Below are 20,904 nucleotides of genomic sequence, written 5' to 3' on the forward strand. Positions count from 1 at the left end.
TAACTTCTTTTTGATTATATGCGAGCGCTTTCGACAGCTGGTCGTACTGTCATTATCTAGGCTCTACTCAAACTGAACGTGTCATCCTGTTGTATGTCCTTTTATACGGTTTACACGGTTTTTGATTTATTTCGTTAAATAAATAGCCTCATAAAATCCAACAAACAGATCTTTAACAACAAAACATTGAACAGATAGACAGTCGACAACCCAAAAGCACCAAAACTCAACGCACAGATAAATACATAAGGAAAATAAACCTATAAGACCGGTTATCAATTTTACAAAAGCACCTTCATACAAAATTTCAAAAATCATAGCCGATGAACTGAAAAACAAAATCAATAGGAACAACAACCACACCGTTAAAAATTCAATGAAACTCATAGACAGAATCTCAACGACAAAGGTCAGCCCGAACACTAAACTATTCTCATTCGACATAAAAAACATGTACTCCAACATACCAGTCAACGAGAGTATAAACATCATATCTGATAAACTAAAACACCAAAACATAAACAAAACCTACAGTTACCAAATGGAACATAGTCTAAATTATATAATACTCAATCAAAATTATTTCGAATCTGAAGGAAAAATTTATAAACAAACAGATGGACTAGCGATGGGTTCCCCACTATCTATCATTATATCCGAAATATACCTGCAAACCATAGATGAGAAAATCTTAACAATAATAAAAAGACATGATGAGAAAGGAGAATGGTTCAGATACGTTGACGATGGACTGTACATATCACAACACAATGAAATAAGAATAGAACAAATAACAAAAGAAATTAACGAAATGAATCAAAAACTATTTTTCAGCATTGAGGAAGAACACAACTCAAAACTCAACTACCTGGACATAACCATCGGATATAACCACAACAAAACACAATTACAAATGGGAATATATAGGAAACCTACCTTATACAGGAAAGCTCCACCATACCCGCAAGTTCAAACCATCCACCATCACACAAAATGGCTGCCTATAACGAATTCATATATAGAATGTTAAGGATACCACTCAGCAATGAAGCCCGAAACAAAGAACGGAAAATCATATACCAAATAGCAAAAGAGAACGGATACACCCAAAAAACAATAGATAAATTAAAAAACAGAATCAAACAAAAAATACAGAACAAGGATCAAGCCACCCCAAACAACACAACGATGGACAGCATTTACGAGTAGCATACCAAACCAAAAAACTTACAAACGTCTTCAAGCCACTGAACATCAACATCACATACAAGCCAAACACGAAAATAACACAAAAAATAAACAACTATGACAAAGAAGAAGACAAAAACCAAAACGGGATATACAGTATACAATGCTCGGACTGCAACAAATTCTATATCAGCCAAACCAAGAAAAAACTGATCCAAAGGTACGAGGAACGCAAAAAGGCATACATAAAAGTAATAGTATACAAATCAAACCTCGCAACACACGCCATAAAAACAAACATAATTTCCCCCTCCAGAGAACATAAAACTCATAAAACAAGTCAATAAGGGAAACCGCATGGACATTTGGCAAAACTTAAACATCGATAAATTTAACAGTTACAAATCACTTATCGAGGAACAAGTACAAATCAAAACACAAGATCTAACATTCAATATATTAAACAAATCAATACACACTCCTAAAAACAGTAAACCTAGAGAAAATTCAACACAAAGAATAATACCTGATGTAATCCAAATACCGGCAAATTTACCTAAAGTACTTGGGGTACCTGCATTGAGGCGTTCGGACCATATAAAATGACATACAACAGGATTACACGTTCAGTTTGAGTAGAGCCTAGATGCTAGATGAAGAAGAAAACCTTAGGTTCCGCGAGAAACCTTCTCGCTTATTCCACGGGCCTCCACGTATTGTGGATGATCCGCCGACCGCTGATCAGGTGGAATCCTTCTGGAAGGATATCTATGAACATCCGGAGCCACTCAAATTAGATACTACAGCCCTAGCAGTTCGAAGCTTTCAAAAGAGATCTTCGATACTCTGAGCTCAATGAACTGTATAACCCGATAACCCTGGACGACTTTCAAAGAGCTCTTGTGGGTTCCAAGAACTTTGCTGCTCCAGGCCCAGATGGGCTGAACACCTATTGGTGGAAAAAACTACCAAGCATCCACCGCCATCAAGCCAGAGTTTTCAATTCATGGCTGGACGGAGAGCAGCCGATTCTGTATTGGTTAGTCGAGGGGCGGACTGTTCGCATCTCCAAAAGTGGAGAGGAATTGCTGGATGTGAAGAGAGCCTGTCCATCGATAGATGTTTAACACAGGACTCGATACAATACTAGCGTAACCTGGATCGATTACCGCAAGGCATGTGATACAACATCGCATGAGCTCATCTTGCATTTGCTCAGATGCCTTGCGGTACCCGACAAAATGGTGGGATGCCTTGAACAACTGATACCACTCTGGCGAACTCGCTTCACCATAACATCTATTCAAGTCAGAGTCCAAATAGGGTGGGTCACTTTCAGAGGGGGTGTATTTCACGGCGATTCCCTCGGTCCCCATCTTTTCTGCATCTCACTATTACCATTATCCGTTGCTCTCAGAAATACTCGAGGGTATAACTGTAGCACCTTCAGAAACCAAAGGCACAAGGTCACTCATTTGTTTTATTTGGAATATCTTAATGTTATGAGTGTTAAAAGTAAGGTTTTATTTTGTGAGTGAATAAAATAGATAAATTCATTATTTCTATAAAAAAACATTTTGACATCTCTTGTCAGTTAACTTTTTTCAGGTTATCGCATTTGCTGTGAGGCGGCCGTATCAGGTGAGGCCGAATCACCTGGTTACCAACAAACAGTATTGTTTTCAGCTCACGCGATTTATTTAAATTCACATTTAAAGTTCTTGCTGGTGTTAAATGTCTTGCATAATGAAGAACAACAACAGTGAAAAATTGTGTATTCCTGACGATATTGAAGAGGCTGCAAAAAAAGCTTCAATTGAATTGTTACCAAAAACATGAGCTCAGTAGTACGACATCGCATATTCTAATTTTCTTAGCTGGTGTAGACTTAAAAACCGTCTTCTTAGCCTATTTCGAAGAGAAATTGAAAATATGGAACTTGTCAACTTTCTGGAGCAAGTTTTCAATGATAAAGTCAGTTGCGCTCGTTGAAAATGGTGTTCTGTATTTGTATCTGTAGAGTAGGGAGGGTGAGTGTAAGCCCACAACACTTAGGTCACATGAGACCCATTGTACATCCTCACGAGGAGTTGTCCTTATAGGTCATTGTCTGTCCTATCCTTTCTAGGAAGGTGGACAGGTCATCTAGAGACATCTCCTTTATATCGGCAGGTGTAGGCCGAGACTCGCCGAACACACCCACTCTTATTGACGATAATTCCGGGCACTTGCATAGGACATGCCTGATAGTCTCATCTTCCTGTTCACATATCCTGCATAGAGGTGTCTCCACTAGTCCCATTTTATGGAGGTATTTTCTCAGATAACAGTGGCCAGTCGGAAATCCTACTGTTAGGCGTAGATTTCTCCTGGTCATCGCCAGATATTTCTTCGGCGCCAGCTTCCCAGGATGGCCCAGGGTGATCCTGGCAAGATAGCTTTTTTTGATTCCATCCCATCTCTTTAAGGATTGAGCATGAGTGACATTTGGCTAGTTCCGCAATTGTCGAAGTCATCAGTCCGTAGGTGCCATTAGGTCCTAAAATTCTTAGTCCAGCCGCTTCCTTGGCTAAAGAGTCGGCAATGCAATTAACTGTCGTGCCCTTTAACCCACCTCAGGATAATGTTATTATCTACCGTGGCTAAATCTTGGTGGCATTCTAGTACAAGCCCTGAGATAACACGTTGACTGTTCAATACTGATAGGGCTTGTCTGCTGTCAGTGCAGAGTGCAGATCTGGAGTACACTCCACATCCTGAGCCTTCTCTGGTTTTTGAGCCGTCTGTATATATGCGTATTGCATTTGTAGCATCTGACTCTATGATCTGTTTTATTTGTATTTTGCAGAGTTTACTAAACACACATCTGGGTTCAATTGCATCACTGGTTGCCTGCAGCAGAGGTTGCGCAGTAAGCGCTTCTCGCCATAGGATCAGCCTCAATTGACTCATTCCTACTTCGAGGTTTACACCAACCGTGCGCAATCGTAACATGGCCATTAACGCAACCTCCTTAACATACTGGTCCAGAGGGGTCAGACCCGTAATTAATTCCACTGCTGCGGTTCGTGTTGTTCTCATGAATCCTGTGATGTTTAAACAAGCCAGTCGCTGTATTTGATATAGTTTTTGTATGGCCGTTGCTTGTAGAACTTTCGGTCCCCATGCAATGGCTTCGTACGTTAACATCGGTCTTATTATTGCAGTGTAGATCCAGGTGACCACACGGGGTGAAAGACCCCTTGCGCGTTTCACTCTCCTCCGACGTTGCTCATGAGCCACATATGCTCTTTTTGCTGTACTCTGAAGGTGAGAGTTCTATGTTAGCTTCCTGTCGAGGTCGTGGTGTTAATACAAGCAAATATGTCAAGGTGGTAGCATTCTTAAAGCGGAAAAATGAAAGTTATATGCCCAAAAAATAAAAAAATCTTAAGTTTGAAAAAGTCCAGAGGTTTATAAATGAGGCGCCATATGAAAAATATTTGATGATAAAAGTTGCTATTTCGGAATATATGGAGCCTGCCAGCATGAAGAGTTGTACCATTTATTAATGGAAGACATTGAATTATTGGATACATCATTGATTGTTCAAATTCCAAATACAAAAACGAAAATAGGTCGTTCTTTTTGCATTGTTGGAAAAAACATAACTATTTCACGTTGCATTATGCGCTTATGTTATCAATCATTCTTTTTTGAAATACTCAAATTATAAATGCAGTGCCAACCCAATTGGTATGAATACGTTTGGGAAAATGCCCTCTACCATTGCTGAGTTTCTGAACCTCCCGGAACCAAAGGAAAATACAGGTCACTGTTTCAGAAGGTCTTCTGCTTCTTTGCTAGCAGAATCAAGAGCAAATGTAGCTGATATTCAGAAGCACGGAGGATGGACGTCTACAACAGTAGCTGAGGGTTACATCAATCAATCTATTTCTCATAAAAATGCTATTGCCGAAAGAATAATCCCAACAGTTAGCTCCAGCGTCACAGCATCATCCTCTTCACTTCAAGAATTAAATGTTAATGCCCATGAAATTGTTAACTCAGGTAGTTCAAATGTATTACAAGGCTTTTCAACATCACAAGGTATTGATATCAGCAGTTGTTCTAATTGTACTTTTAATATTAATGTTCATAAATAATAATAATAATGTAATTAATGTATATAATACATTTGTAACGGAATTCAGTTGTATCTATATCTATTGTTTATAATAAAACTTCCTTGTAAATTGAATAATTATGTTTTGTTTATTGCTATTTGGTCGAAAAAATCGTGTTAAAATACTTTTAACACTAGCGTTAAAAATATTTTAAACACGCTACTTTGTAAACATCATCTTTTAAACAATATACAACTAAACAATTACCGACACAACATCCAACGACACCTTCTACAACTAACGTTATACCTTACATTTCAAGACTATCTGAAAAAAAATGTATTTATAAAATACCTTGTTCTTGTGGTAAAAGTTATATTGGTGAAACCTCAAGACCATTGAAAGTGCGTGAGAATGAACATCGAGATTATATAAAAAATAGACAATTGACAGGATCAAAATTATCAGAACACATTTTAAAATCAGACGGTGAACATTGGGTGGAATGGAATAGGACAAGAAAGATTACCAATGAGCCTCATTCTAAGAGACGTCAGCTAAAAGATTCAGCGTATATTCTCATGTCTGGAGAAAATTGTATCTCGAATAGCTCCTTAGAAATAGACCGTACTTGGCTACCCATCTTGAAGAAAACTTTGGATAGTGGCGAAATGGCAACAAACTGATATCGGAGAGTACCTTGTATTACATCGAATGTTTCAGTTGTTAATCAACAACATTGATATAATTTCATATTTCAAAACTTCTTTGACATCTGTCGAAGAAGTAAAGAAATAAGCTATCAAAAAAGGAATAACTGCGTATATATTCGAATTTTTTATCCATTTCTGAAGACGGAGGCAGATTTTGGCCTCCGAAACGTAAAAGATAAGTATTATTTTTTATTTTTTTTTGATAGGCAAAATTGTTAAATACGACAAGTTACTGATAAATAGAAGAATTTTCTTTGTGAAAAATACTTTGATTTTTTACGCAGTAACTTATCGGGGTAAACTAAAAAGTTTGCCCTTATACACTTTTATAAAGTTCTCCATTATAATTTTTATATTTTTTCAGATTGTGGAAGGTAACATTTACCCAAAAAAGGTCGATAAAAAAACTGATATTTTCCTCCACAAAAAATGACTTTCGTTGAATATCTTTTAATACTCTTGACAACCATTAAAATGTCACTTTCAACGACAGTTGTACAAAAACCACTTTTTAAATAATATTGAATATGAACTCAAGTACTCTTTGACCAAAACTCTATTTCATGTAAAACGAATAAACCATTGATACGATTCAAAGGTGTGAACCCATCGCTCCTGACTGAGGGATTGCGATTTCCAATGAGCGTCCTACAAATTTCGTGGATTAGTCGGCTTTCGTACCGTGAACATATCAGTTGAGTCAGTAGCTTAAGTAATCCCGATTTCATGCTCAGCTTCGTGAATCGCTGAAATTATGTTAAACAATTTTCTGTTTGTTTACACCATACGGCTCGATCTGCTCGTTTAATGTACGCCGGTTGGAAGAGAACTGACTCCGGAGGATACGAGTGTTTTTTTGAATATCGTAAGTTGAAATTTACAAGACAAATAGTCACTATACAGGGCGCATCTTGAAAAATGTCATTGATTTCAGGTGGTGACCACTTGGTGGTGACCCTGCTTCATTTTCGAGTAACGGGGTGTCACAGTTTTAGTGAAAATATTGCCAAATACACTAGAAATGAAAACTAATTTCTTTCATTGTTTGATCTAGGTTATTATGTGAGCAAGATGCTTGCCGCGGATACAAAAAAGGTAATTTTGAGCGGGAAGATTTTGAATATGTTACAGAATAACCTAGATCAAACAATTAAAGACATTCTTTTTTTCAATTCCGTACATTAGTTTAGAAGCCTGTCTTCAAAGACGTTTTTCTTTATCACTCGCACAATTTGATAAAATTTCTCAAACTTGGAGAAACACAGAGGCGAACAATGATTTTCACGATAAATATCAATCAGGTAACACTCTGTGACGATAGAAGAAACATATTTTTAGTAAAACTTTGACACTCCGTTACCCGGAAACGGAACAAGTTAGGATATACGTTTATATGAGTTATTACCACCTCAAATTGATGACATACACCCTGTATATGTTTCATCATTCGTATATTATGTGTCCCAATGAATTCAACTATATTTATATACTTCACAAAATCTAAAGCTTTCGTGTAGAAACTGTATCTACGTTCGTTGACTTATTTTATTATACATTTTTTTCTTCTGTTTCATAATACAGGCCAACAAAAAAAATGTTTTTGAAAACTTTGTTTACTTTAATAACTGATTTTTATAGATTTTCGTGTGCTGAATCCAAATCTGGTCTTAGTTTTTCTGTATCACCCATAGTTTTTGAGACATTGACTTATTTATATAATTTAAAATCTGTATGGTATATGATAAAATTAATGAAATACTATGTTACCAATATCTTTTTTAAAACAAAACAACGATAAAAACAACAATAAAAATTAATTGGCGCTCCGGGGCGTGTTTTTCAGCTGCAGGAAAACCCGGAAAAACCTGCAGCACCACATCATCTGAAGATCTTGATCTACCAATGTCCTCTCTCTCATAAAACAAATTGTAGGGTGTCTCCAGAGGCTCCAATAGATTCAATGCATCGTCAGAACACTTCCTGACACGATTATCGTCAAACTTAAACCAGTCCGTATCGTCTTTGACCAAGGCGTAATAATGACCAAATTCAATGCTAGAATCAAAGTGAACAATGACTGCATGAATATTATAATAGTGGTCTGCTAGATTGAAATGTTCATCTATTTCGAACTTTCCAAAGAGTCTCTTGCTTCCGTCAGAGGTTGAGTCTTGTTTGGAGATCATCAGTGTTATTATTAGATTGACTGGTGCCTCAGTTATACTTGTTTCCTTATAACAGTCAGCTAGTTTGGCGCATGTTTGGCAATACAGTCGATCATCACCTGTTGAAAATGTCATTTTCAGATGATTCAACAATAAGCTTTGCACGGACTCGTTATTAGTCATATAGGAAAAGCTACATGAAGTTCCAGGAATTCACATGAGTTTTCGCTACCTCTTGAACTACAACGTGAACAAGTGAGGGTTTTTCCAGCAAAAGATTTACAAACACAAGACGAGATGGACTGTACGGAATCATTCAATCCAGAGAGCGGTCAGGAGTATTGATTCTGCTATTGTTTTACTCACGAAGAGTATTTAACATAAGAACCATTTCTCAAGCTGCAATCGATCTTTCTGAAATTATATAAAAATAAATCAGCCCGTGTTAACTGGGTTGATTATGATAACTCCTAAGCGCCGTGACGTCCCTCGTTAGCGGGCTTTTTGGCAGAAACTACCTGAAGAATTTATATGACAGCCTCCTGATATGTTCAGTGACCGTCTAGACTTCTGCCAGATCGAACAGATCATTCAATGAAATGTATCTGTCACTGTTCGTGCAGATACAGAGCACCTTAAGGTGTGTATTCACCAAAAAAGCGAGCACGAGCGAGCATGAGCGAGATTTTTGTATGTTTGCTCCTGTTCGCTCATGTTCGCTCGAGTTTGCTCGACAAATTGATGTCTCGTCCACACCAGCGCGAATATTTCCAAGTTCGTAGTCGTAGTTGATCCATCTACTTTGTGCGAGCACCTTTTAATATACCGCCTTCTTCTCGATCTTTTCTAAACGCAAACAAGCATACGTTCGTCCACTCGCTAGCCCGTACTCACCAGACGATTATTGATGCAGAATTCTCGTTCACTCTTGTTTGCTCTTGTTCGCTTGTGCTCGCTTTATTGGTGAATACGCACCTTTATACTGCATCGTCTCGAGTCTACGCAGAGGAGTTCTATTGAGGCTGGAGAATACGGGATAAGCGTACAACATAGCTGCTCTGATTACTCATTTGTAAATTAGTAGCTTGTTGTTGACGCTATGCTTCGAGTTCCGTGGAATGAGCGGGTACGTGCGTTTAACCGCAGCACCCGCTCGTTGGATCGCCAAGCTCAAATGTTCCTGAAAATTCAGGCGACTATCCAGGATAACTCCCAGATATCGTGAGCTCCTCTGCTCGTCAACGCAATTACCCTTCACTCGCAACTTCCCGAAGATCTTCACGTTAGTAAATTTTTTCGTGAAGTTGACGAGTTCTGTTTTGTTAGGGTTAATCTCGGTTTTGTTACGCTCGAAGTACGCCACGACCAACCTGTCGAGGTGGATCTAAAGCTGTTGCTTCGCCACCTCGCTCGGGAACGAATGTGTGTATATCGCAGTGTCATCTATAGTCTGGTTCACATGTACTCGATTTAGCTCTTTTTGGTGACATTTTTCAGCCCTGTCCAAAAATTACGACAAAGGTGTCATTCGATTCGTATTTTTGCCTAGAAAGTTCAAGGAAAGGTCCAAAAACGCGCAGATAAAAATTACAAAAGTTATAAACAATTGAGTGAAAAAAAATGGGGCTTTAGTTTTTTCTTAATATTTCGGAAAATTTTCAAAATTTTGGAAATTTGAATAAAGATTTGAAATGATCAGTGAATTTGCATAAAAAAAATCCCGACTCCCGAAACTGTATCTCGATTATTTATAATTTTTACAGAGCCCTGAAAATAGAGCCAAAAGCGGGTAGTCTGGCTTCCGCGCGCCTTTCGTCACTCTGACATGAAAACAAAAAAAATTATTCAAACATATCAAATGTGAATATTAAGAAATGAAAAAATTCATGTAATGTTGCGATATATCAATAAACAATAATCCGTAGTCAAAAAATTTTTATCCCAATTTTAACGTCAATTATAAATTTGTTAGTTAATAACTTTTTCTGAGTTGGAAGTTAATATAAAAATCCCTATAATTATTAAACTAAAACCCTGGCATTTTTTCCTTTGGTGAAGTTATCCTTAATAGGCAAAAAAATAGATTACCGTTGCCAAAATAAAGAAAATGTTATTTTCTATTTTTTTATTAACAATTGAAAATTATAATTTTATAAAAAAATACATTACAAATTTATTTCTTCTAATTCTTTATTGTTTCAATGTCTCATGGCTAAAAACCAATTAATGATATTTTTTAAAAATTTTTTACAGCAATTGTTAATACATTTATTATAAACAAGTACATTGTTTATAAGCAATTCAAAATTTTTTTTTGCATTATGTTAATTGAGAAAAATCATGATTTTTAGAAGAAAAATGGTTTCTTAAAAAATGTCTTTGTTAGTTAACAATCGTTTTTTGCAACTAAATATTAAAATTAAGGGAACCCTTTTTTTATCATAAATTCTATTGTTCTTTGAGGTTTTGAAAAAATTGTGAGCATGGGAAATTTAAAGAAGGTTAATGAGTAAACTCATTAAAATTAAATTAACAGAATGACTGATTGCTTCATTTAATTTTCTTAAACTCCATACAAATATGACAATCAGTGGATGTTAATAATCCTACAACTACTAAAAGTGCAAGTAATAGAATCCTTACTATTTATTCATACATGACACGAAGTTTATGTTGAAAAGACTTAAAAAAAATTCTTTTTTTAATAAATAACGATCAATAATTAAATAAATAATATGACTACAACTTCAGTTAAAGGCTTATATTGTTAATAAATTCATAATGAACAAAAAAGACTTGGGAGCATATTTATCATAACTGCAATAGTTTGAAAGTTATTATAATTATAAAAGCGAAGGAGCGAATGAAAAAGACAAGTATCAAGATATCACATTATTAAAAGTTTTATAAAAAATAGAATAAATGAAAAAAAACACATAGTTACTTTTATTATAGAACAAAGTATTGAAAAAAATTGTTTATAACAATTTTTTTTAAAAATAAACAATTAAAAGAAGAATAAAAAAAAGTTATTTCAAAACCTCAAACAACAATAGAATTTATGATTTAAAAAAAACGGTTCCTTAATTTTAATATTTAGTTGCAAAAAACGATTGTTAATTAACAAACGCATTTTTTAGCAACAAAGAAATTTTTTTAAGAAACCATTTTTTTCCTAAAAATCATGATTTTTTTCAATTAACATAACGCAAAAAAATTTTTCGAATTGCTTATAAACAATGTATTTGTATATAATAAATTTATTGAAAATACCTGTAAAAAATTAAAAAAAAAATATTAATAATTAGTTTTTAGCCATGAGACATCGAAACAATAAAAAATTAGAGGAAGAAATTGTTTTAATGTATTTTTCATAAAATTATAATTTTCAATTGTCAATAAAAAAATAGAAAATAACAATTTTTTTATTTTGGTAATCTATTTTGTTGCCTATTAAGGATATTTTCATCAAAGGAAAAAAATGCCAGGGGTTCAGTTTAATAATTATAGGGATTTTTATATTAACTTTCAATTCAGAAAAAGTTATTAATTAACAAATTTATAATTACCGTTAAAATTGGGCTAAAAATTGTTTATCTGCGGATTATTGTTAATTGATGGATCCCAACATTACATGAATTTTTTCATTCCTTAATATTCACATTTAATATGTTTAAATAATTTTTTTTGTTTTTATGTCAGAGTGACGAATGGCGCGCCGAAGCCAGACTACCCGCTTTTGACTCTATTTTCAGGGTTCTGTAAAAATTATAAATAATCGAGATACAGTTTCGGGAGTCGGGACTTTTTTTTGCAAATTCATTGATCTTTTCAAATCTTTTTTCAAATTTCCGAAATTTTGAAAATTTTCCGAGATATTAAGATAAAACTAAAGCCCCATTTTTTTTTCACTTAATTGTTTATAACTTTTGTAATTTTTATCGGCACGTTTTCGGACCTTTCCTTAAACTTTCTAGGCGAAAATACCAATCGAATGACACCTTGATCGTAATTTTTGGACAGGGCTGAAAAATGTTACGAAAAAAAGTACATGTGAACTAGACTACTAGGCAAATACCCACATTCTTTCTCGGAAACATCGGAAAGTCCCCTGCGGGACACCTGCTTTTTTTGGATAATTCGCAGATGTGGTTTGGTCCACTCTTACACGAGAAAGTTCGGTTGCTCAGGTAGGATTGAAGAATCCTAATCACAAATAAGGGCATGCCTGCCGACCAAATCTTGGCGACAAATCCCTTTATCCAAACTCTGTTGAAAGCTCTTTTAGTTGCCAACAGGACCATAAGTGTATTTCTTCCCTGGTTGAAGGATTTCTTCACCCCGTGAATTGGTAGTGATGGTGTTAATGTACGCACTGTTCGACGTTGGTTCGCGAAATTTCGTTCCGGAGATTTTCGCCTCGAAAAAGAGCCCCGAAGTGGTCGACGTACAGTTATCCAGGACGAGGATTTCAGGACCCAGGTAGAGACTGGCCTACCACAAGCGTTGCGTGGGATAGCGGAAGAACTGGGTGTCAAATTCCATGCAGTTTTTGATGGTTTAAAACGTATTGGAAAGGTCATGTCATGCTAGAAAAGTAGGTGACCCTCGATTTGACAGATCGACAGAAATTGTCACGTTTCCAGGTTTGTTCTTCTTCGCTTCTGAGCAACCAAAACGATCGGATCGTCACGTGCGATGAAAAATGGATCGTCTACGACAACAGGAGACGTCCAGGACAGTGGTTGAATACCGATGAGCCACCCAGGCACTTCCCAAAGGTGAAAACTTACACAAAAAAGACTTTGTTACTGTAATCATTACAACTTTCTGCAATCGAAAATTGACGATATGTACAGGGTTATTCACTATAAATTACCCACCCCTTATCATCGTTATTATTGCCTACAGAAAAAAAATTAAAGGTAAAAATTATGTGCTTTTGACAAAATTTTGATAAAATGCTTTCAAAAATATAGAGGCGTGCAGATTTCAGGGGATACAAATTTTTTAATATTTTTTTCAAATCTCGAGTGGCGTACCTCAAGGTACCGTTTTAGGCCCAATACTATTTTTAGCATATATTAATAGTTCAAGTCGCATAAATAATTTCAAAGGGCACCTCATATCATATGCTGACGATACTGCAATTATCTGTACAGGTGATACATGGCAACAGGTATATAAAGTAGCAGAAGAGTGTTTGGGTAAAATACAAATTTGGTTAAGTAACAATCTTCTCAACCTTAATGTTGAAAAATCGAAATTTATTACTTTCACTCTTCTGAGAAACTTCCAACCTGTCCAACAAAAAATTTATTTACTTATGCCAAAGTGTTCTGAAACCATTTGTGAATGTCCATATATTGAAAAAGTAACTAAAGTATTTAGGAGTTGTAATGGACCAACATCTGAGATGGGATGAACATTTGCAATATATAGTGAAAAGACTTAGACATCTTAGCTATAAAATGTATGAACTCATAAAAAAAAGCTTAATTATTGTTTACAAATCTCTTGTTGAGTCAGTTATACGATATTGTATCACAGTGTGGGGTGGAATGTTTGAGAATGTGCTAAATATTGTACAGGTGCTCTAGAATACAGTTTCAAAAATAATGTTGAAAAAAAACAGACATTTTGATACAGAAAAACTCTATTCTGAAACTAATCTGCTTGATATAAGAAGTTTGTATGCACACCAGTGTCTTATATGGATATACTCAAACAATATCACTTATTCTAAGACAAATACAAAATACGCCAGAAATGTACATAATTTATCCATTGATATACCCCTTTACAAAAAAAGTCATACCCAACGTTCAGTCTACTATTTCGCTCCAAAACTGTATAACATGCTCCCCCTTGAAATAAAGATACCACATTTTTAAAGTATAAAAAATACAAAGGAATTCATAATTGTAAATAATACCCGTATAACATACGGGTATTACCCAAACATACCCAATAACCCAGAAATATCACTCAGTAAATTTTCTAATCTTCCAATGTGTCTTTCAGTGTATGTGTACCTATTTCCAATATAATGTAAACCTAGATGTATAGATAATTATAGGTACTTATTCTCATAAAATATACTAGCTTCCTCTGTCTATTCACTAATACAACTGCAACAGTTATTTAATCTTCTATTACTTTTGTGCCTGATATATTTTTAAAGTACTTCCACGGGGAGACAGACGGAAGCACGTTACAAGCCACCTGCGCTTAGGCTGCTTTCCTCAAACTCCTAGTGGTCCTAACCATAATATTATTAAATTGTATATTAACATATTCCAAATAAAATTGAATTGAATTGAAAAATTGAATTGACAGGAGTTACCTATCAAGAAATACTTATCCCAGAAGTAGAAAATATTCTTATACAAAAATTTTCGGAAGCCGAGCTTGCCAATATGATTTGGATGCAAGATGGGACAACATTTGAATAATGTATTCCCAATATGGATAGGAAATAATGGAAGCATCAAATGGCCACCTAGCAGTCCAGACTTGACCCCTATGGATTAATTTTCTGTGGATTTCTAAAAGACATTGTTAATAACGATAATAATAATAATATTCAATTAATTAAAGAAACGATTCGACGTGAAATAATGAATCTGAATGTCAAAAATAAAGCAATTTCCGATGCACTTATAGATATAAGACGTTATCAATTATGCATTGACAATAATGGTGGGCATATTGAACATCTGTTATGACTTATCATGTTATTTAAATTTCCTAAATAAATTTTTTGTTTTCTATTTTTCAATATTTGAAATTTTTCTTCCTCACCTCTGTTAACTCAAAAACGTTATAAGATAGGGGTAACATATGGTATATTTTTGAAATCAGAGAAAAAAGACCATTCCAAAAATTCAATAATACACTGGGTGTCCCATTTGAAAAAAATATTAAAAAATTTGTATCCCCTGAAATCTGCAGGCCTCTGCATTTTTGATAACATTTTATCAAAATTTAGTCATAAGCACACAACTTTTACATTAAACTTTTTTTTCTGTAGGCAATAATAACGATGATAAGAGGTGGGTAATGTATGGTGAATAACCCTGTACCTACCGAAAATTTCGTCGACAGCAGCAGCCGGCACTGGTCAATAGAAGAGGTCCGATCCTGCTTCACGACAACTCCCGTCTGCGCGTTTCACAAACCACTATCCGAAAATTGAACGGATTAAGCGTCGAAGTTTTGCCTCACCCAACAGAATCTCGGGACCTCTCGTCAAAAGACTACTATTTTTTCAAGCACTTCGGTAACTTTCTCACCGGCAGGGCCTTCGCCAATGATGACCAGGAGAAAACGGACTTCCTCGAATTCCGAGTACATGATTTTAATACTGATGGAGGTAATCGACTCATGTTACGTTGGCAAAAGTGCACTAATTCAGTTTGAAGAAGCCTCATTAAAACGGACAAAAGTTTTTGAAACGACCGAATGAATAACAATACTCTCAACATTATTCTAAGATGAAAATGAAACAATTTCACTATCATAGTTTTCTAAAACGTTCCATTCGAATTTTTTTTCGCTTCAAATGTACATTTTTAATTATTCTAAAAATCTTTCTTGTTTGTTCAGAACAAATTGATTCATGTTTACGTCAACATAATTTGATTGAGGTTGTGCTTGCTTCAAAATTCATATCCACAGTTGACATGTCACGAAACCAACAGATGGGACCGCAGCGTGAGAAAATCATCATCCCAAAATCAACATTGTATGAAACAGTTTGTGTATTCCAGCGCTGGAAAACTCGAAATATCTCAGTTTATTTAGATTGATAGTCGTTAATAGTTTTACTGGAATGAGTGATACAAATGATGTTATGGTTAGCCACATGTTTGACATCGTGAGAAACATTGGTGAATCTCTGTGAACGGAAGGTTCTTGTTAGAGTTGACTGCCCTAATGGCCTCTTTAATAATGCAGTTTTAATTCTTTTAACCGACATTTTTGTCATCAATTCCGTTTTTTTTTTCAGCGAAACCGAACATAATGTCCTGCGTGGAAATAGTAGCGACTGTTGGATCAGTAATACTCATGATCGTTACCTTACCATTTTCCCTGTTTTGGTGTTTTAAAGTAAGTGAATATGTGCAAAGCCGTAGATACTCTATATTCATTTTCAGCTTATCTTTTTCTCGAAATTGCCACTTTATTTTTGATACGATTTTTTTTCTCTAGATAATGAACTCTAAGGAAAAGTTGATATTTTGAGAAATTGTGTAGGCCTCTTCTACGCTTACTAGAATCTTATTAAATTCAAAGTCACATTGCTTTCTATTACATTCTGGTACAATAATATAACCATCAGGACAGAGCAAAAAAATATTAAATTCGTTCAGAAATAAAGTACCTTCGTTTTCAAAACTACAACAAAATGGTCCATGTCCTCCAATTCATTACTTACCTAAACTATTTCAAATGTAAGAACACATGTAACACTTGAAGAATCTGTAGGAAATTTACCAGCAAGATTTCCTGTTTGTCAAATATTTGTAATGACTAGTTTTTTCGAGAAAGATAAATACTTCCGAACTGGAAAGTAATAATGTCGGCAGAGACAATTCCGCTTTCTGCTTCAATAAGTTTGTTGGGGGTTGCAATGGACGCCAATATGTCTGGTACAATCAAGTCTTTAGAATTGCAAAGGCTGCTTCTCAAAAGCTTGGAATACTGTTCCAAACTAGAAAACTATACACACCTCAGTGACTTTTGATGCTTTATGAAGCTCAGATGAAGCTTTCTTTGGAATATTGTTCCCATATATGTAGCTCCGCCACTGAGCATATCCTGAAGCTGCTGGATGCCATCCAGAAAAGAGCCATCCGCCTGATTTTGGAGACAGGAACATCACCTGCAACCGTGATAGCCTGGAACATTGAAGAAAAATTGGAGATTTGTCTCTCTTTCATAGATATTTTCAGGGGGCGTGTTCAAGTGACTTGGCACATTTGATTTCACCTAAAGTGAAAAACGCGACGGACTGTGACTGCTCATCGTTTTGAGGTTCAACTCACTGTTCAAGAAGTCTTTCATTTGGAGAACTGCATTTATGTGGAATGAACTTTCTGAGAACGTTTTTCCAAATGAATTGGTTTTGAAACAATGTTTGAAGTTGCAGAAGATATTTCATTTATATTAATTAAATCAATCTACTTGTGTTACATTGGCAAAAATGCAGTGATTCATATAGCGCTCATTTCCATTGAATTGAATGAGTTATCAATGAGATATAACAGTTTAAATTAGACTCATAAAAATGTCTAAAAATTTCGAAACATCCTAATTGTATGACCATTAAACATACACCAACTTTCAACAGTATTAAAATTTGATTGTGAAACTTATTGAAAAAATAACATATCACGTATATGTTTGAAGGTGGTTGGCAATGTTTCGTGGTGTATTCCATCAGTTCGTACTTCCATTGTCTAATATAATATAAATTGATTTGATAACCCTGAAAAAATAAAAAAGATTACGAAAATAACAATTTTATTAAACAAAAACTGAAATTACAAAGAAATAACATACAACAACAACCAAACAAATAAAAATTGAAATATTAATGAAAGCTGGGAAAATTGAAAAAAATCAAAAATATCATTAACAAAAAATGAAAAAATAAAAATTAAAAGATTTCAAACCAAGTTATGTCACAACGTTTCGATTGTTAGTATCCACAATCGTCTTCGGGTGATAACTGGACTTATTTCTCCGAGATCTGACTATTTACAGGTCATTCGACTTATCCCCTCTTCCCTCTTTCCGCTTCATTGGTTTTGATGGGAGTTGACCGTTTGACGGAAGTTGGTCGTTTTTCGCTTGATTAGAAGTTTCCATATGTTACGTATCTCGACGCTAGCTTGACTAAATGTGTTGTTGGACAACATATACACGGCTCCTTTGAATTTTCTCCTAAACCAATGTTCCTCTAAGTGCAAGATCTCAGCTTGGGACTACTCGATGTTGTGTTGATGAGTCCAAACATGCTCTGCTATTCCGGATTTGCTGGTTTCTCCTCGCTGTGTGTTTTAGAGGAGAAACCAGCAAATCCGGAATAGCAGAGCATGTTTAGAGTCATCAACACAACATCAAGTGGGCTCAAGCTGAAATCATCCACAAAGAGAAACACTGGTTTAGGAGAAAATTCAAAGAAGCCGTGTATATGTTGTCCAACAACACATTTAGTCAAGCCAGCGTAGAGATACGTAACATATGGAAACCTAATCAAGCGAAAAACGTCCAACTCCCGCCAAATGGTCATCTCCCGACGAACGGTCATCTCCCGCCAAAACCAATGAAGCGGAAAGAGGTAAGAGGGGATAAGTCGAATGACCTATAAATAGTCAGATCTCGGATGAATAAGTCCAGTTATCACTCGAAGACGGTTGTGGATACTAACAATCGAAACGTTGTGACATAACTTGGTTTGAAATCTTTTGATTTTCAACTTTCCCATTTTCATAATATTTTAAAATTTTTCAATTTTTTCAGCTTTTATTTTTATTTCAATTTTTATTTATTTGGTTGTTGTTGTATGTTATTTCATTGTAATTTCAGTTTTTTGTTTGATAAAATTGTTATTTTTGGTTAATTTTTTTAATTTTTTTCAGGGTTATCAAATCAATTTATATTATATTAGACAATGAAAGTCCGAACTGATGAAATACATAGCACACATAATTGACATATTCTATATTTTCAAGGTGGTTCAAGAGTATGAGAGAGCAGTGATATTTCGATTAGGCAGATTACGTTCCGGAGGTGCCAGAGGGCCAGGGATTTTCTTCGTTTTGCCATGTCTGGATAGCTACTGCAAAGTTGACCTACGAACGATATCGTTTGATGTACCTCCACAGGAGGTGAGTATGAAAGTTTTGATCCAATAGTAATGGTGAATTAACATCTAGGCTAAAAAGTCCTGGGTCTAAGAAAAAAGAAACACGTTTTTTAACGTAATCTGCATCGAGAGCTACACAATTATTCCAGCGCCGCTCTAACATTTCAATACCTATGTAGTACAATTTAACTTTTGCCCCGAAATAGGCTTTAGTTTCAGCAATAACCTTCTCATTCGAGTGGAATTTCTTACCGGTGGATATTTTTTGAGGTCTGCGAACAGCCAGTAGTCACTGGTAGCCAAATCTGTCGAATATGTTATATGCGGGAGCAATTTGAAGCCCATTCTATGCAATTTTGCCATCGTTTTCATTGATTTGTAATACTGTGCATTGTATTGATGAAGCAGCACTTCATATTTCTACAAATGGGGTCATTTTTCCGCAATTTCGACCTTCAAACGCCCCAATAACGCTATATAATATTTACTGTTGATGGTATTCCCCTTCTCAAGATAGTCGATGATATTACACCATGCATATCCCAAAATACCGAGACCATAACCTTTCTACCTGATTGTTGTGCTTTCAGGCGCTTTGGTCGAGGTTTACCAGTTGCTCTCCACTCAGATGACGATCGTTTTGATTCCGGAGTGAAGTAATGGGTCCATGTTTCGTCCATTGTCACATATCGACAAAAAATTCCGGTTTGCCATGTTTGAACCTGGCCAAACACTGCTCAGCATCATCAAGACGTTCTTATTTTTGGTCAACAGTGAGATCGCGTGGCACCCACTTTGAACAGAGCTTTCTCATAGTCAAGTGCCCATGCAATATAAAGCTAAAACGTTCTTTACAAAGTCAGATAACTCACGCAACTTCACCACTCGATCATTCAAAACGATTTTGTGGATTTTTTTGAGTTTTCTGGTGTTACTGCCTCATTTGGACGTCCTTTGCGTTCTGCATTATCGGGGTCTTTATGACCACGTTTGAAGTCAGCAAACTAACGTCTAATGATTGTTTTTGATAGAGCGGAGTCCTTATAACACTTTTCAAGCCATTGCTTTTCAGGAGATCATTATGAGATCATGAGGATCTCCTCAGGACGCTAACTTGGTTAGCGAAACGCGCGACGAGAGACGCTAATTTTTGGTCTAGTGTTGGGAAAGTGTTTTCAATAGACTAACTTCATCATTGGGTGCGAGGGGTTTGGTGATCCAACTAATTTACCAAATGTCGTTTTTGTTGGGAAAGGGATCAAAAATTTTCATAGATGAACCATTTCGTTTTTTCCAAACTATCGGTTGGATTTAATATAGTCCGAAACGTTGGCAAGAAACTGAATTATTCAACTATGAACACTTGTAACAAAAACAACATTTGACTGATACTGTTAGTTTGTTAGAAATCAAGTTCTTTACAAGTATCCATCGATGGTTCTCTTTCGGATACCTTTACCATCACCGCTGGTAACCCCCAGAGACTAATATGTTTATAACGCTTTTTTTACATTTACGATCTATTGCCCACGACAGCACACCCTTTTTTTCCTTTTGAATGTCATCTTCTGTCAATGTACATCGGCAATAACGAAACTTTTTATATCTGATGATCTGTTTGAAAAATCTGTCTGTTCAAAATCTGTTTTTCCGTTAACCGTTAACCGTTTCCGTCGCACCCCTACGAACGACAACCTTCAGAAGTCGAAACTTGTGCGAGGTAAACACTAACGAGGTCTTACCTTTCAACGTGTGATTCCTAACACGGGTTGGACGATAGCAAGTGAAAATCGCGACTACAGGTTGGGGCTTGAACCACCGACCAACACGGCGGTCGATTTCAGTGCGTGAACAAA

The 20,904-nt window shown here is 35.7% G+C and overlaps 1 protein-coding gene across 3 annotated transcripts in view; it reads left to right on the forward strand.

The window, feature by feature from the left end:
- LOC111502857 (band 7 protein AGAP004871) overlaps window positions 1-20,904 on the forward strand; it is a 47,398-nt gene that overhangs the window by 9,791 nt on the left and 16,703 nt on the right. The window contains exons 1-3 of one of the 3 annotated variants that reach the window (XM_074174142.1): window positions 6,663-6,872; window positions 16,184-16,284; window positions 18,915-19,070. In XM_074174142.1, coding sequence (XP_074030243.1) covers window positions 6,815-6,872; window positions 16,184-16,284; window positions 18,915-19,070 — 315 coding nt within the window. In that variant the 5' untranslated portion in view covers window positions 6,663-6,814. Of the gene's footprint in view, window positions 1-6,662; window positions 6,873-16,183; window positions 16,285-18,914; window positions 19,071-20,904 lie in introns of those variants that run through there. The other 2 variants (XM_023157021.2, XM_074174143.1) reach the window with 2 other exon arrangements.

This window comes from Leptinotarsa decemlineata, unplaced genomic scaffold (genome assembly GCF_025532065.1).
Source record: "Leptinotarsa decemlineata unplaced genomic scaffold, Ldec_3_MD MMD2_tig00000505_RagTag_RagTag, whole genome shotgun sequence".
Taxonomy (NCBI): Eukaryota; Metazoa; Arthropoda; class Insecta; order Coleoptera; family Chrysomelidae; genus Leptinotarsa; species Leptinotarsa decemlineata.